The sequence below is a fragment of the Pipistrellus hanaki genome (genome assembly GCF_964339955.1).
Source record: "Pipistrellus hanaki genome assembly, chromosome: 12".
Taxonomy (NCBI): Eukaryota; Metazoa; Chordata; class Mammalia; order Chiroptera; family Vespertilionidae; genus Pipistrellus; species Pipistrellus hanaki.
The window spans coordinates 5,968,875-5,987,374 of NC_140514.1; the positions used below are offsets into that span (position 1 = coordinate 5,968,875).

At 34.7% G+C, this 18,500-nt stretch overlaps 1 protein-coding gene across 10 annotated transcripts in view; it reads right to left on the reverse strand.

Annotated features, from left to right (window-relative positions):
- Window positions 1–18,500, reverse strand: part of PUM2 (pumilio RNA binding family member 2) — a gene marked incomplete at its 5' end in the record, with an annotated part of 68,093 nt that overhangs the window by 12,587 nt on the left and 37,006 nt on the right. For 5 of the 10 annotated variants that reach the window (XM_084900006.1, XM_084900005.1, XM_084900004.1 and 2 more), the window contains 4 exons: window positions 1,389–1,656; window positions 10,597–10,833; window positions 14,806–15,096; window positions 15,213–15,356. In XM_084900006.1, the coding sequence (XP_084756132.1) occupies window positions 1,389–1,656; window positions 10,597–10,833; window positions 14,806–15,096; window positions 15,213–15,356 (940 nt within the window). The remainder of the gene's footprint in view (window positions 1–1,388; window positions 1,657–10,596; window positions 10,834–14,805; window positions 15,097–15,212; window positions 15,357–18,500) is intronic. The other 5 variants (XM_084900011.1, XM_084900010.1, XM_084900003.1 and 2 more) reach the window with 1 other exon arrangement.

An 18,500-nucleotide genomic window follows, 5' to 3' on the forward strand; every position in this document is an offset into this window, starting at 1 on the left:
ATGTTACAGGTTTGATCCTCAGTTGGGGAGTGTGAGGGAGTCAACTGATCGATATTCCACTCTCACATTGATGTTTCCCCCCACCCCCGCCTTCCTCTATCTCTAAAATCAATTTTAAAAAAGTATGTCTTTGGGAGAGAATTAAAAAATAAAATGTACAAAGGCACCAAATATTTCTATAACAAAAGTGAATGTTTCAATTTAAGCTAAGTGACATTGATATATATATATAATAATATGCTAATTGGACCAGACATCCTTCCAGACAAAGCCGGGGCTGCAAGGGAAGCCTGTGTCCCAGGAGCCAGAGGGAAGCTGGGGCCTGCAGCCGGGGGAAGGAAGGCCTACTCTTGCATGAATTTCATGCATCGGGCCTCTAGTAAATCTATAAAGGAACACAAAAGCATTTAACTGGTTTTTAACTTTTTTCTTTTTTTTTTTTAAAGATATATATACATCAGGGATGCTTCAAGTCCACAAATGAAATAGAAATTTTTTAAAAACATATTTTAATGATTTCAGAGAGAAAGGGGGAAGGAGAGAGAAACATCAATGATGAGAGAGAATCAATGATCAGCTGCTTCCTGCACGCCCCACACTGAGGACCAAGCCTGCAATCTAGGCACATGCCCTAACCTGGAATCAAACTGTGACCTCCTAGTTCAGGGGTCTTCAAACTACGGCCCGCAGGCCACATGCGGCCCACAGAGGAGTCTGATCCGGCCCGCCAGGTTTTTTGGGCAGTGAGCGCAGCCGAGGTGTTACAGTAGTAATTAGTAAAGTTTGAGGACCCCTGTCCTAGTTCATAGGTCAAAGCTTAAACATTGAGCCATGCCAGGCTGGGCAAAATTCAAAATATTTTAAGAAAATTTAAAGATGTTAAATGATTTAGTCAATGTAATAAAAATAATCCAATAAAAAGGCACTACTTACTATATTTAAGTATTAAAAATTCTCATAAAAGAAAATTGGAAACTTAAAAATCTAAACCTGTATTTTTACTATTTATCCTAATATAAAAGACAAAAATATAATCCACAGTATTTATTTTTTAAAAAACTTTCAACTTTTATGCAAATTAAATGATTCTAGTCAAGAAAAATTTAGGCTTTTACAAGGTAGCAATTTCTAAGACAAAAATGCCGTGGCTCTGGCTGGTGTGGCTCAGTTGGTTGGAGCGTCTATCCATATACCAGAAGGTTGTGGGTTCAATTCCCAGTCACACCACATACTTGGGTTGTAGGTTTGATTGCCAGTCGGGGAATATGCAGGGGCAACTGATATCTCTCTCCCTCACCCCCCTCATTCTAAAATAAAAATATATATCCAACAAGATTAAACATTTTTTTTAAATGTAGTGGAAAGTATCAAAAATCATAATCACTTACCTAGAACCATGCTGGTCTTGAGAAAACTCAACTATGTGACCAATCAAGTCTCTAAGTTGCAGGTTTGGGAAGCGGTTATTTCTGAAATCTTCCAATAATCTACTGCGGCCTGAAGGCATAATATCAGACCTGTTATACCGAAGCCTCGGAGGAGGAAAGAGCTGGCTGCTGGAGCTGAACAGACTGGAAGTGCTAGAAGCACTTCGATACTTTGCTTCTGCTCCGGGGGCTGCAGAGATATAGCGACCACTACCATTTGTCAGTCCTCCTACAACAAAGCAGTTATGGTTAGAAAATAGTTTTGACAAAGTCATTCCTCAAATAAAGTTATTTAAACTAAAAATTCAGTCAGTAGAAATTTTTCACCCAACTAATTCCTTTACATTTTAACAAAGAAATAAAAATGGGAGAAAAATCTCACACATTTACTTAATGTGTGTGCTGTGAGATATGGGGAAAAGAGACTAGAAAACATGAGGAAAAACCGTATTTATTCTTGGCAGTTTACTGTATAATTATAACATCTAATATCACACAAAACCTGCATTTGTTCTTGGAAGCATGGTTTAAAACATAATTATAACAACTAATGTCATACATACTAATATCAATAACAGAATACTGAAACTACCAATAAAACTTTCAGTTACATTAACAAGCAAGTTACAAATAATTAGCCAACTCAGGTTTGAAGCCACTGAAAAGGAGTTTGACTAAAATTTATTTGGAGTATTAAAGGAACACTAGAGGCTAATCTGTAATATATTTAACAGTGCATTAAGAAGTGTATACTTCTGTGTAAAAAAAATCATTTCTTAGTTAACACATTAATTAGTTTTTGTAAGTTAAAAAAAACCACAATATTAGACAATAAATTCAAATGTCACACTATTTTAAAATATTGTTTAATACTCTCTCTAAGTACTATCTTATAAGAAATCACAGTAATAGCCGGGACCGGTTTGGCTCAATGGATAGAGCGTCGGCTTGGGGAGTGAAGGGCCCCGGGTTCGATTCCGGTCAAGGGCATGTACCTTGGTTGCGGGCATATCCCCAGTAGGGGGTGTGCAAGAGGCAGCTGATCGATGACTCTCTCTCATTGATGTTTCGAACTCTCTATCTCTCTCCCTTCCACTCTGTACAAAAATCAATAAAATATATATTAAAAAGAAATCACAGTAATACATAACATTTATTATTCCTAGAGCTCTAATACTGATCTTTAAGACAATAAAAATCCTCTTTAACTTATATACCATTCTAAATAAGAACAATAAATGGCAGTCAATAGAAACAAAAATAAATATAAAAGCAGAAAATTGTCCTTAATACATATAACCATTTTAAAAGTACTTGACAGTGTCCTTTTAAAAAAGAAAATGTATAGAAAATTGCTAAATGCAGATTCGGTAGGTCATATTAACAAAAATCCACCATCAGTTTTATGCTACTGTAAACCAACTATATGTAGAACAGAGCTGTATATACAACCAGGCCACAGGGTAAAGATGATACCAAGGACACACTGTCGGTGCAAAGGTATAGAGGCCTAGGCCAAAAGAGTTAAAGGACAAGGAACAGTAAAAACGTTACAATCCTGGAGTGAACCGCTTTACTTTCAGTCCCCAGCTTTATTCTTCTTCATTGAATTTCCCTTCATCCATATTCACTCGAACCCTCAGCCCCCTCTCCAATGTAAGTTCCATAAAATTACATCCACTCCCATACTGGGATCCTGGTGTCTAACACATGTCTGTTAAGTATACAATAAATATTCATGAGTGTTTTATGTATTATCAACTGCCTAAGGGCCAGTTCTATTTCTTTAAAAGTGTGTAACTTAACAAGTCATTTTATATACCAAAACCACTAACATCAAATTCTCATATTCATTCCAGTTATATCTAAAAGGTGAAAGAATTCAGTCTTAATACTTGTCTCAATTTCCTATTAACTCTTCTGGTCCACTATTATTATTTCTATTTATATAGTATCATTAACTGTTCTCAACAATAACTGATCACTAGCCCATTCAAGTCCCTTAACAATTCTTTAACCTTTCTGCGGGATAGAGGTGCAATGATTAGCATTCCAATTTCTTTTTACAATTATATTTTCTCACTCAAAGGGCCTCTTTGATGGTGTCAATTACACGGCATCCTGCTAGAGTACATCCTTTATTTATTTATTTATTTATTTATTTATACTTTTATTGATTTCAGAGAGGAAGGAGAGATAGAAACATCAATGATGAGAGAGAATCACTGATTGGCTGCCTTCTGCACACCCCCTACTGGGGATTGAGCTGCAACCGGGCATGTGCTCTTGATGGAATCGAACACGGGATCCTTCAGTTCACAGGCTGATGCTCTATTCACTGAGCCAAACCGACTAGGGCCATCCTCTATTCTTTAGTCCAGTTTTCACATCATTATTCCAAATTTATTTCTTACACAAATTTCCTAGTACCGCCCTAATTGTTCACTGCCTCCCCTCTTATGACTATCTCTGTATTGTTGCTTATTACCTCAAACATAAAGACTATTACTCCAGAAATTACCATGGCAGCCTTATTTGGTATCTCCCAAGAAATCCTAGAAACATGCAACAGAAATTTCTCCCATGTCTAGATATTCTTTAATTACATTCTATCAGCAACTAACACCACACTACTCATGCTCTCTGACAGCTTAAAATGTCTAATATTGTTAAACTGCCTTGAGTTTAAAATATCTCGGAATTTTGCCTGGCCAGTGTGACTCAGTGGTTGAATGCCAACTGATGAACTAGCATAGTGGTCGGCAAACTCATTAGTCAACAGAACCAAATATCAACAGTACGATTGAAATTTCTTTTGAGAGCCAAAATTTTTAAACTTAAACTTCTTCTAATGCCACTTCTTCAAAATAGACTCGCCCAGGCCGTGGTATTTTGTGCAAGAGCCACACTCAGGGGGCCAAAGAGCCGCATGTGGCTCACAAGCCGCAGTTTGCTGACCACAGAACTAGGAGACCACAGTTTGATTCCTGATGAGGGCATATGCCCGAGTTGTGGGCTCAATTCCCAGTATGGGGTGTGCAAGGAGGCAGCTGATTGATGATTCTCATCATTGAGATTTTTTCCTCCCTTCCTCTGAAATCAATAAATATATTACAAATTTTTTTTTTAAATCTTGAAAATTTCACTACTAGAAGACTAATTAGTATTTTCACTTATAAAACTAAAACAATTTCACTCAGGGCAGGATACCTTCTTTTCCCTACAAATTAAGAAGCATGTAAAACCTAATTTATAGCCCTGGCCACTGTGGCTCAGTTGGTTGAGCATTCTCATGCACTGAAAGGTCACCAGATTGATTCCTGGTCAAGACACATAACCAGGCTGTGGGTTTGATCCCCGGTCAGTGTGTGTGCGGGAGACAACTGATCAATGTTTCTCTCTCTCTCTCTCAAATCAATAAAAACTATTTAAAATCCAATTTATAACATACATTAAACATTTGGTTTTCAAACATTGAAAACACGTCATCCAAAATCTCCAAGTGATTCTGATGCTGAATCACTGAATCTGATCAAGTATTTTCTAGTCCTAACCTGTGATTATCTTAACTGAATTAACTGGTGAAAACATTCTGGCACAGAAGCACAAAGTCACATTTAATGTATTAAAGGATAGTGAGTAAAATCAATCCTTGTGAACCCAAATTAGAACCAAGATCAATAACTTTGTGTACAGAAAGTTAGTTCCTCCATATAAGTAATACTTTTAGAATTTCTTCTCAACATATTTCATACTCATCAAGTAAACGACTTTGAGACACACCAAAAGATTGAAGCAGTGCTTACACCACCATGAGAACCTGTAGGTAATATTCTGTTGAGGCTGTATATGCTGTTCTGTGGCCTGTCCTTGAGTCACCTGCCTGATTAAACATTCTTACTTCATAAAGTAGGTAATATGTTTGGACTTTAAATGTCTAGACAAGAACTTTATTATAAATCTCAAGAGTAAACTAAAGTAAGAAAGGTATCTAGAAGTCTAGTAATCTTATACACAACTTAAAAAAATAACCATGCCACTCTGAGATAAACAGTCTGAGAGGCTGATTAGAATGTTATTTATACACTTGGCAAAGCTGTTCAGTTCATTACAGGATAACAGAAAAAGCAAGGAAAGTAATAGGAATCAGAACTGTGTTCTAGCTTTAGTTCTGTCATTCACTGTCGCTTGGGCTCATGTGACCTATTGTTTTATCATCTTTACTGGGCATATCACTCAGCCAGTCTATGTTAATAATAAGGATGAAATGAAATAATGAGCATGAAGGTACTTTAGAAAACTATCAAGTGCTATTCAGTTATAGAGAACTTACTATTTAATGATAATGGTACTTCTAATGAAAGCTTGAAAAAAAATCAGTTTTCTGCTTTAAGGACTATATATCAAACTCAGAAAAACCGCACACAGCTTTGCAATCAATTTGAACACACTTGTTTTAATTCTTAGACATTTCATTCTAGAGAAGTAGACTATCCTGCCAAATGTCAGCAGTTTTATTAACACATGTAACTACTATTAATAGGAAAAATGATCTTAAAAGTTAATATTATCCCTGCGTACACACGTAATAAAAATTTTTGCTGTGATTAAGAGGGAAGATAAGTTATAAAATTTTCTAATCCTTAGCAAGCTAAAGTACTACGTGATTACTAAATACATGTTAATGAATCTTCAGAACCAATAGCCACCTTTCGATAACAAATTTCACTAAATACAAAGCTTGTGTTACATGTTTTAGTGTACTTTTCTTATTAAAAAACACACACAAGCCCTAGCCAGTTTGGTTCAGTGGATAGAGCGTAGGGCTGTGGACTGAAAGGTCCTGGGTTCGATTCCAACCAAGGGCACATGCCTGGGTTGCTGGCTCGATCCCCAGTAGGGGACTTGCAGGAGGCAGCCAATCAATTATTCTCTCTCGTCATTGGTGTTTTTATCTCTCCCTCTCCCTTCCTCTCTAAATAAAAGTACTTTAAAAACAAACCAACAAAAACAAGCCAGTTCAAAAATGAAAAGGCACAAGGGAAAATATCCATTAGTTTGTCATGTCCTAAATTAAATACATATACAGAATACTGCTTTTACCTAAGAATTTCTGTATCAATCTAGTTACTATGAGCATAAAAAGATTGGAGTAAATAAGAAACCACTAACATATTTTAAAAGTTTTTTGAAAGAAGGAAAGAGAGGAAACACAAGAAAGGAATAAACTAGTCAACTATTGATAGTTCTAGTAGAAGAATAAAATAATAGTAGAAATCTTTAATGTTCTATCACAGGTAGTGAAGTATCTTGAAATAAGATGCTGACTTCTATCAGAGAGGATGATTGTAAGTAACAACTGCAGGTAGAAGACTTTCCCCTATCACTACAGATCAATACATGAGAAAATAATTCATGTATTATTCAACACTGAACCTGATGCTCAGAACTGACACTGACTGCTCTTTGCATTTCAAAATAAAAACCATTCAAGTTCTCTTTCCTTGTTCTTTCCACATGTTTCTCTGATCCAGCAGTAATTTAATGCTGCCTGTAGAGCTGAAGTCAACAGGAGAGCCAATCTGAAGGATCTTCAAAATGGCCCCCAAATGGTAAAATTTTGGGATAAAAAAAAAAAAAAAAAAAAAAGACATAAAATTGATGTCTCAGACTGCAATGAACAAAAACATATCAACTAGCATAAAAATCCACCAAGTCACAGGTACAACAACAACAATAAAAAAAAGTCACCTTTAGATGTTGCTAGGACATAAACTCATCCTCAAAGTTAGGAAATCAAGGGGGAAAAATCAAGTATGGTCCTAACTCATATATGAACTATATATTTCATGGTAACCGCACAATTGATGAGGAAAGGTCCTTCTTATAGAAAAGTTCCAGCTAATAAATGCAGAAGGAGCCATAGAATTAAGACTATCACCATTTTACAACTGCATAAATATTTAGGTAATGATCAAATGGACAACCTCACAATAGACACCAGACACGTGTCTCCTGTTAAGAGTAGAGAATCATATCCTGGCCAAGAAGATAAGCCAACAAACCAATAATCAGACCAAACCCCTAGGCTTAATTCCATTTTACAGGGAACACAGAGAAACAATGTTAATATAGAGGAATATGTAACCCTATAATTGCTTATTGCTATAAGCAAAGTCAAGAATATGGGAAAGTCAACAGGAACAAAGTTTCTTCAACAAATACATGGAAAGAAAAAGACAAAGAGGAAATGGTTCCTATAAAAAGACATATCAAACAAATTTAATGTATGGACTTTATTTGGATCCTGATTCAAACAATACAATTGGAAAAAGACATTTAAATAATGACATTTAAGAAATTAAGAGTAATGAGAAATTACTAATTTTAAAAGGTATGATAATGACATTGTGGTTATAATTATTTTTTTAAAAAAAGGAGTCGCTCTTTGAAATTTCATACAAGAAAATGGAGGAGCTTGGCTGGCATGGCTCAGTGGTTGAGCGCTGACCTATGCTCTGGTTGTGGGCTCAATCCCCATTGGGGGCTTTTGCAGGAGGCAGCCAATCAATGATTATTTCTTATCATTGATGTTTATGTCTCTCCCTCTCCCTTCTTGGAAATAAATAAAAATATATATTAAAATGAAACATCTTTCTCGGGAAGCCAGAAGCACTAAATGGTGCCATTAGGCTTTTTCTGTGAATTAAGTAACTAGCATGAGCAAAGAGAGAGCTGGTAAGAAAAAAAAAGAAAAGAAAAGAAAAAAAAGTTAACATGTTTTATCCAATACTTTAAAAATGTAGCTATCAAGGTCTATCATTAAGTATGATTGTGTGTCTTAAAATCTCAATAACTTGGAACTAATTCCAAACAATTCTAATGTAACTGAGAACTTTATCTCATGATATTATACTCCTAATGTGTGAGCTCAGTAAAATTATTTTTAAAACGAATATGCAAATTCATTTCCACAGGAATTTTATAAATAATCACAGCCCTGATAACTTTATAAAGAAATCCACTTAAAGGACATAAAATTTAAAATAGTTTTTAGACCAGAGAGCATGTGAGTCTTACATCGTGATTGAATCACAGGAAAGCAAAGGATCAACTGTTTCCATGAACACTAAACCAAGAACAAATTTATGAAATTATTTTGAATCCAGCAGTCTATTCCTTGTTAACAATATTGTCTGCATACTACAATTAAAGCCAGAGGAAACTGGAAAGTAATCTACAGGTAATGCCAATCAGAGGTATACTGAAGCGGCAGATTTCAAGGTGAAGGAGTTTAACTAAGGGTACAAAGTACAAGGATAATGTAGAACTGCTGGCCCAAGTTATGATTTCTCATACTTAATAGAATTCCTTCCTTATGCATCTATATGGCTAGATTTTTACATTCTAAAATAAACACACCTAGATTGCTACTAATCATAGAGACATCTGAAAAGTAATTTATAACCCAATTTCTAAGCAACCTGTGTAGAACAATTAATGCTATTTATACAGGCTCTAAAGCACAACATAAGCAATAACAGTTGACAGAAATCTGACCTGAAACTTACCTATGAAAAAAATGACAGGACATGACATAATTTTAACAAATAAAACATAAAACTACTATGAAAGATCTAGTCTTAGTTATGTTCCATATTTGTGTGTTCACTTCAAAGTTTCAAAGGCATGTTTTACAGAAAGGTGGAGGAAGTAGGTCTGAACAGAAATAATAGAAATCAGGAACTGAGCAGCTCCTGTGACTAAGAAACGATAAATGAAGGAAGGTGTTAAAATAAAAACTGATACATTTACACAAATAATGGTGCAAAGCAGATCATAGGACCCCACCTGAATCAATTATTTGTATACATATATTCAATATCCCCCATAGAGCAAAGGTCCAGAATTTGGGGTAGAGGACCAGTTTTTAAAAAGGAATCTGGCCAGATCAGGGTGGCTCAGTGGTTGGGTGTTGACTCATGAATTAAGAGGTTACTGGTCTGACTGCCAGTCAGGGCAAATGCCCAGGTTGTAGGTTCAATCCCTGGTAGGGGCATGCAGGAGGCAGCTGACCAATGTTTCTCTCTAATGAATATTTATATCTCTATCCCTCTCCCTTCCTCTTTTTTTCTAAAATCAATAAACTTTTTATTTTAAAAATGTTTTGCAGAGACATAATTCTAAATGATTATTACTACAAAAGATATCTTTGTTACATGGCACTTACTGTACTAATGTGTTTCAGGAAAAAGATATCTACACTTCCTATGATGAGGGGGAGAGGTCAAACATGTCTGCTTTTAAGGACAATATTACTTTTTAAATTGGAAACAGACTTAAGTATTTCCAAGTACATAAAAATCAGAAATAGAACCTCTCACTTTCAGTCGAGGTAATTAGGATTACAAAAATCCAAACTCTAATTTTAATGAAATATTTTTAGAGGAGACAGGGATTCATATTAAGCCTCAGATATCCAAAAACCTTTCCAAATATACTGTTAACTACTTGGACAAATACTTCCCAGAAAGGTAAAAAGGTAACCACTAATTCAATAATCTTAGGGTGGGGACAATTTTAATATACAGATATAAACAAAGTCCTAAATGCTCCAACTTCATGGGTACAATAAGCTTAAACCATTTTTTTTTCTTAAACAACCTATTTAAAAGAAAAATATATGGACCAAACCCTTCAGTTTCTTTACCTCACAAATTCATATACCCTTTGGGTAAATGGCCAGGCATTCAAAGGCCAAAGCAAAAACCATTGTACTAAACTAAATTATTTGAAGTTAAATAACTATATGACTAATTGTTTTTCTTCTGGTGTACAAAAATGATAGTGAAAATTGTCTTTATCATGTACAAATAGTTGACTTTTCAGATGATCTAAAACACATACAAATCAAAAGCACAGACAAGAAAAAACACACCACTGTATTTCATAAAAGAAATAAATACAACAGGGGTCTTTACCTTACTGTACATTAGACCCTCACTTTAAATTTTCATAATAGATTTTTTTCAAAAGGCTAATATCTAAAAGCAAAAGCAATTTGGCATGTTTTATCCAACATTAAATATTTTACATATATTATAAACACACACACACAAACACACATGTATACATACAAATAAAAAGGGTTTTGGTTGTTTTTTTTTACCTAAATGCAAACTGGATGAGGATCCATGTGATGAAAGTGATGGCGGTGGCGTAAGTGAATGTCCTGGAGTTTGGCTTGGCAGAGGCATGCCTATTGGACTTGGAGAGGAGGAAAATCCCAGACTATTGTAAAATGGTTGCCCTATGGGTGCTAGGCTGCTACTAGATCTTTTGTACAAGTCAGAGCTAGTAGATAGAGACTCTCTCCTTGTGGCACTACTACTTGCAGAACTGCCAACTGAAGAAGAAATAAAAAAAACCCTAATTACATACAGTGTTAACTGAATAAAACCTATCCCCAACTCTTGCTGGGAAATAACAGAAGTGATCACAATAATTATTTTTAGAAACATTATGGAGAAGATAATTACTGTGATAACTATATATACTAACTTATTAATCATAAAAGGGTATAAATGCACCCCAGTAAAGTCACCAAATATTTAACATAGCAGCCATATGTTCATTATTTCACACATATTTACCACCGACACATATGATTACTGTGCTTTAATACCCTGGTATGATTTATAAACCCTGGAATTGTAAGTAGTCTGCTTTATGATATGCTAGAGAGTCAAATTCCAATAAGGTTAAATTTTGTTAGTGTCCTAATCTCTGGAGCCAGTTCTCAGACTTCAACTCAATGCCAAGAAAAGACTATACAAAATATTACCACATTTCCCTCACCATTCACATTTAATTTGGCTTCTACCTTGTGTTCAAACCATAGTACTTTAAGTCCATATTGGCCCGAATATTAATCAGTTGTGAAATATAGATGGCAGCTTATTCTCCACTACACATTCTCCTTATCCTTTAACAACTAAATTACAAAATATATATGAAAAAACTAAACTTTTAGAAAATAGCTCACTATTGTTATTCACACCAAAAACATGCTTTCACTTACCCCTCAGGATCTTCCATTCCTAAGATTTTATTACCGGCCCTGTTAGCCCCTTACTCAAGTGAAGACTGATCAGCCCATTTTTTTTCTTAGATAATATATATTTATTTTATATTACGTCCCTTACTGTCCTACATACTTAATTCTTTTTACTTAATCCCAAATTCAACTATTAACCTCTACTTCATTTTTCCTTTTGTGCTCTACAAAAATCATAAAATAGTAGAATCACATCATCATATAGCTGTGCATGCAATGAACAGAAAGCAAGATTTGACCGTTAACGTTTATCTGGATTCTTTACCAAGTGTTTGAAAGGGTTGTTCAAAACCCCAATTCTTGTCTCACTTGGTGTAAATATTTTCAAGTATACTTCCACTTATTTCTAAGCACTGTCCTTTTAAACCAAGTGCCTTTTTCATCTAAGGAAATTTCACATTGCTTTTCTTATCCTGTCACGTTTTTTAAGAACATGCTCTATATTCGGACCAATATGGTAATTTGCTTCAAGAGAATGTTCAAGTTTATATTTGGAGTTGGTTTTCTAACCTCAAGTCAATTATAAGTAGATTATAAGGGTATAGATTAAAGAGAAAAATTAAGCAGAGTACATGATGGGTACACAAGTTAAGCTTATAATTTAGACATATAGAAACTTTAATTACGTTGGATCTTGTCAAATTCAAAATTCTATAAAGAAAAAAAACCAGGCTCCCACGGATATATTAGGCAAAATATTATAACAATATTCATTCAACCATTTATACCTGCCAGTGCAGTTTCTGAAAAACTGATGTGTTTTATTGAAAATTTTACATCTTAAGATATCATTATAACAGGGAAATATCAGATAACTATATGCATTTTAATAGCAAAAAATGTAAATGCTAATGTAGTAAAAGGCTCTTTTGAGTTGGTTTTGTCAAAATTGTCAATGAATGCTACATTAACTATGCTAATTTAAAAGGACACTGTCAAAGTGGTTTTTGTAAGACATGGCTACATTTTAAAGTCCTATTTATTTCAGTAACAATTTAACTGACAAAGACAATAGCTCTCTAATGAGAATAGTAGCACTATCTTTCTCCTGGCAAATAATTAAGTGAACCGTAATTTTGACACATGCAATATTTTCCTCCAAAAAGGAAAAGCCAAACCAAACATTTAAAAGTAATTCAGAAATAACTTTAAACATATACAAACTAGCTCCTTTTTACTATATGCTTAAATTATCTGCTAGTGTAATATGAAACAAAGTCTATCTAAAATACCTAAGAAGCTAGACAATAGAATCACTAATCACTAATCAACTGTGTATATAAAATGTTAAATTACAAACTTTCAATTGTAACAGCACTTTCTAAATAATGGGCATAAAAGGATGATTTAATCACCGTATTACAATGGTTAAACTTCTTGGCCAACTGTTTTATAAATTAGGGTATTTAACAGTTATGCATTAATAATTTCATCATATAAGAGAATGACTATGTATGTTATTGTGTGCATAAATGTGCACATACTGCAATATATTTTAGATTTTATATAGGCTGGAACTGCCATAATGTGAAATGGCAATGATAGAATTGTAAGCATACATATCGTAGTACTTGAAAATAAATTTTCACAAAATGTCTAAGAGGAGGGAGATGGTATAAAACTATTAAGTAGTACTTGAGGTGGCAATTATAAAAACCCTCTGACACAAGATAAAACAGAAGTACCCCAACTGAAAATCAGAATTGGGTAAGCAATGCTTATAAAGGAGGCACGAAGAAGGTAAGTTTTGGGGGAAGAGGCATCTTTAGGGGACATTTGTGGGAAACAAAATGTTCAGGCCAACCATTTCCTGAATGCAGGGGAAAGCTCTTCAAAACTAAGACACAAACGGGAATTTGGAAGAATTACGTAAGGGGCCCTACAAATCTATACCGGACTACCAGTGACATATTTTATTCCTTGGGTTACTTAGGGTTTATAATTTATAGTTTAGGAACTAGTTATTTCAATAAATTTTGAAATTTGTTATATTCTCTTTGATTTTCTTTGGCACATTTAGGATTATTTGGGGAAAATGCTTGTCAATTGTGTTAGAAGCAAAAAATTAGTCCTAACAGAGTCCTTGGGCTGGAGATAAGAATACTAAACTCCAAAAGGGATTAAAAAAAAAAAAAAAAAAAAAAAGTAGAAAAATTAAAAGATTGAACGGTCTCCATGTTCACTATGTTTTTCCCTCAGAAGTTATCGTGCCCATTCTTTAGGCAATTTTGTTAGGCAAGGGTTAAGTCCCTATTGTACTTCACTATATCAAAAAAAAAAAAAAAAAAAAAAAAAAAGGCATTTTGCATCTAGAAGTTTATAGCTGCTATTCAACACCATTCCCCCTATAAATATTTAAAAACTTTGGAAGACCCTTCCCTAGAAACCTGCAAAGCATATTAATAATGGCTGACACGTTAGTTTTGCCATTTTTTCACACCAGAAAAGGATATAACTTAATGGGTGGGAAAACAGACGAGAAGCAGTTTTAATGATTCTAAGATGTGAGAGAAATGAGGGTAAGCATCTTTCCCCCTAATGCTTCCTAGTACACTGGAAACGTTAGAGAATGATGAAGACAAGGTGTTGTCAACAGTGGGTCTCTTCTCATTTCACTCAGTTACAAAATCAGTTTGTAAGGATAAATTATTTAATTTGTGAAGTTATTTAACATTTGAATCTCTTAAGTATTAAATATAAAATTAGGCCCTGGGAAAAACACCCTTTCAAACCAACTTTTAGTGATAAAAAGACTAATTATTTAATCTAAAATAAAGATAAGCACACTGGTTGTTTCTTAGGGACTTCTGTTTAGAACATTTCATTATATTTTATTATTATATATTATATGAAATAAAGAAAACTGTAAAAATCAGCAGCATTTAATAAAAATAATGATAAGTACACAAAGACACCAGAAATTTAAGATGGCAAAAGTATTTACTTCCACAAGCATTATGTACAGAATAGGGAGGAGCCAGTAACTAGCATAAAATACAGCTCCAAACAAACCTACCAAAACAAAAATTACAATTCTTAAAACCAGGGGAAAATGTGTTATATTTGAGAAAAGGATGGACTGCTTGAAATGAGTTAAACGTTCATAGATGTTTACAGGTTTGCAGGAAGTAGTTTGTCTTCTACAAAAACCAATAAACCAGTATTTTAATCCTGTCCTTTCTATACTACAAGCTATTTATTATTGCTTATTTTAACATTAGAAACATACACATACCGCACATCATCTTAAAAGAAACTTACCTGATGAACCGAATCCACTCAGGGCAGAGCCTATAGCAGCACCCAAAGAACTACTGCTTCCAAAGCCAAGAGATGTACTTCCAGGCTGGCCAGGTCCGTGGGAAAATAAAGAACTGCTCTGGGAGCTGTTGGTCAAAGACGTGCTCCCGTAAAATGAATTGGACTGTAGGTTAGTGCTTGGCTGCTGCTGCTGCTGTTGCTGCTGTGGTGGCTGAGTGCCAATTGGCCGAAAGAGACCATTTGTGCTGCCTGTAAGACTACTTGCAGTTCCTCCAGCTGCCGCTGCTGCCGCTACAAAGTAAATTGCAGATACTTCTTAACATACTCAGAAAAAATGTTTCTCATTTAAAAATATCTCAAACATCATCAGAACAAATGTTATTCGTGAAAATGCTAGTTACACTTACCAGCTTGTGCTGCTGCTGAACTAATTAAAACAGGTGTTGGAGCCATTAATCTAACTGGAGCTCCAAGGCCAGTTCTCGCTCCAGGGCCAACCACTAAGGCACCAGTCTGATCATAATAGGCAGTTGGAGCTAGTACTTGATAGCCTAAACAATATTAAAATAAATGTTTAATGAAAACATTTATTGTAGAAAACATGCATAGTTATTTTCCCCTGAAGGTTTTTATCAAGCAAAAAACATAGCTATTGTATACTTATTTACATAAAACCCTTAGTTACTATATGAGAAACATATCTGAGAAGGTATTACTAAATGTGTGAAAATGTAGTAGAGCACAGGTTAAGTTTTAAACATTTGTACGCCATAACCGTCTATAGACGCAAGCGGCGGACCTTTTTAAATTAAATATATCATGGCAGTTAACTGGTTAACAAAAATGTCTTTCACTTGTGGATCACAAAATGATAAAGTATTTTCCTTTATAAAAAATTACCAAGTGTTGATAATAAAAAATATTCCTATTTAGTCATTTCTGAGAGGAGGACTAAGAAAAAGATTAAGAAAAAAAGGTATAACACAATATAGAAATGTTTATTACACATTAGCTAAGTTCTAAACCAAGTGCCTCAAATAACAGCATTCCCTTAGATTTTCATTTGTAAGCATCTCTTTAAAAACTTAAATCATGATATAAATAGATACCTTAAAATCGTAAGGTAACAATCTATTTGCAAAGATTCTCAAGCTAAAATTTGAATAAAAATCATGCAGGCATTAGTTTTTTTCATAGGCCTGAACACAAGGCAGGTGACAATTTGCATTATTCCAAACTATAGGAGAGTGAAGTTTACCTCTTAGCAGTCTTTCTCAGTGGGGATTCCTCATCTGAACCACAGAACAGAAAATAACTATTTTGCCAATTCTCCCAAGGATGATACATAACAAGTATCACTGTAGATGCACAGGAGAGAAGTTAACTACAAATAGTGGATACTTTAAGTCAATAGGGCTTAGTTTACTCCCAGAATTCAAGAGAAAGGCTGCCTCATACAGTAACAGGGACTCAAGCTCAATAGTGAAAAAGTACACTTGAAAAAAGGTACTACTACCAACCTCCAATATTTTTAAGTTTAAACACTAAGACAACTACTTTCACGTGTAAAGCTTGTTTATAATTAAATAAAGTAATTTTGACTGTTTTACAATTATAGTTTTATTATAATAAATATAAATTAGGACTAGGCAAAGGAAGAGATGCAAAGGGCAAAATCTAGGAGGGAACGCAGAGCTTCCAAGCACTTTCCTTATGAATGAACTCATGAAATGATAAATTTGAGAAGATTATTAGATCACCAACCGAAGAGTTCCAATAGGATGTACAACTCTAACGTTTAGGAAAGTTAAAAATCTGGGTGCTGCCAACATAAAGATAATATTTAAAGCTATAAGACAAGATGAAATCAAGAAAATAAAAAAGGGATCTATGGATTGAGGGTACTTCACATTAAGAGGAGAAACTAGGAAAGAGACTGAGAAGGAATAGCCAGTAAGGAAGAAAAACAATTTAAATAATGTGGTTTCTTGAAAGCCAAATAAAAAAAGAATTTCAATGAAGATTGATTGATCAACAATGTCAAATGCTGCTAAAAAGCCATGAGCTGAAAACTGAGCAATGGAATTAGCAACCTGGAAGTCACCTGGTAAGGGACAAAAGCCAAACTGCTAAGTTCAGTAAAGAACGAAACTGAAGACCCACAAACAAGTACAGACAATGCTTTTTGAGGAATTTTGCTGTAAAAAAGGGGGTATTGAGAGTAACTTTTTTCTTAACCAGAAAATGTACTTTACTAGCAGAATGTAACTTATTGTGAAATAAAGCACAAAAAAGTCAAAAAAGGTACAGTGTTAATGATTGTAACACAAAAAAGTACAACCACTATCCAAGTCAGGAAATAGAAACTGCCCAGGAACCCACCTCTCCTATGTCCTTGGCTCAACCACGGTCTTCTTTTTCCCTTAAAGAGTTATACACTGTCTTACTGTTTATAACAATCTCTTGGCTTAGATTATTTAAAAGTTTTTATGTATAATTCATCCAAGTGGTTGCATACAGATGTTCCTAGTTTCCATTTTCATTATTATATAGCCCCTCACTGGATGGACACCAAAATGCATTTATTCAGTCATCATTTACACTGTTCCCAGTCTGGGGCTACTATCAACTGTGCTGCCATAAACATTTCTGTACATGTATCCTTAAGCGTATGTATACATATTTCTCTAACATATAGTAGGTGACACCCTGAGTCATAGAGTATGTACATTATTTTCAACTTTGGTAAATAATGCCAAGCCACTTCCAAAGTGGTTGTGCAATTTTACATTGTTACCACCTTGGTATTAGTTCCCACTACTCCATGATTTTAATAACACTTCACGCTGTCAGGCTTTTAAAATGTGGCCAATCTGGGGACTCGGTTGCGGTAGGCTTCACAGATACCACCCTCTGTGGGTTCTACTGAGAGACCCTGTCTTCTTTTCTTATCCACGGACTTCACCACCCTGAACTCTCCCAAGGGTCTGTCCTTTCCCAGTCATGTGCCAGACTTGGCACAGACTCTGACCATGGCAGCCCTCTTCAAGTAGAAACCGTGGATGATGTAATAAAGGAAAAGAATTAAGAGTTATGAGAGAGCTATAAACAGAGATGAAGTAGCATTAGAAAAACAAGAAAAACAGGTGAAATCAGAAATCAAGAAAATGGCCAAGATTGGTAATAAAGAAGTTTTCAGTTTTAGCAAAAAAGCCTGCACAACTATGGAAACAGAAAACACGAACTTTTGCTGTTAAGTTCAAAAGTCATTTCTACATCCACACAAACAAAAGTGATAAAATTCCCAGATGAAGATGGGTGAGCAATGTCTGCTATAGCAAAGACAAGGTAGGCAGATGACAAGATGAATCCACAAAAGACATGACAAACAATGCAGAATTTCTAGTAGGAAAATATGGAAATAACTGAAGAAATGATTGATGACACACCTGAGGACATCTCTGATGGCTCTGCTGATGAAGAAGAAAACCAAGATACTATGAATCAAGTTCTTGATGAAATTGGAATCGAAATTTCTGGAAATATGGCCAAAGCTGTCAGTTGCCTAAAGCTGACCATCTTACTCTACTTCAAAGGCTACAATCTCCAATGAAGAAATTAACTCAAAGCTTTAGGAATGGATTAGTTAAAAAAGCCATAACATTTTATTCATAATTATTTAGTTATAAATAAGG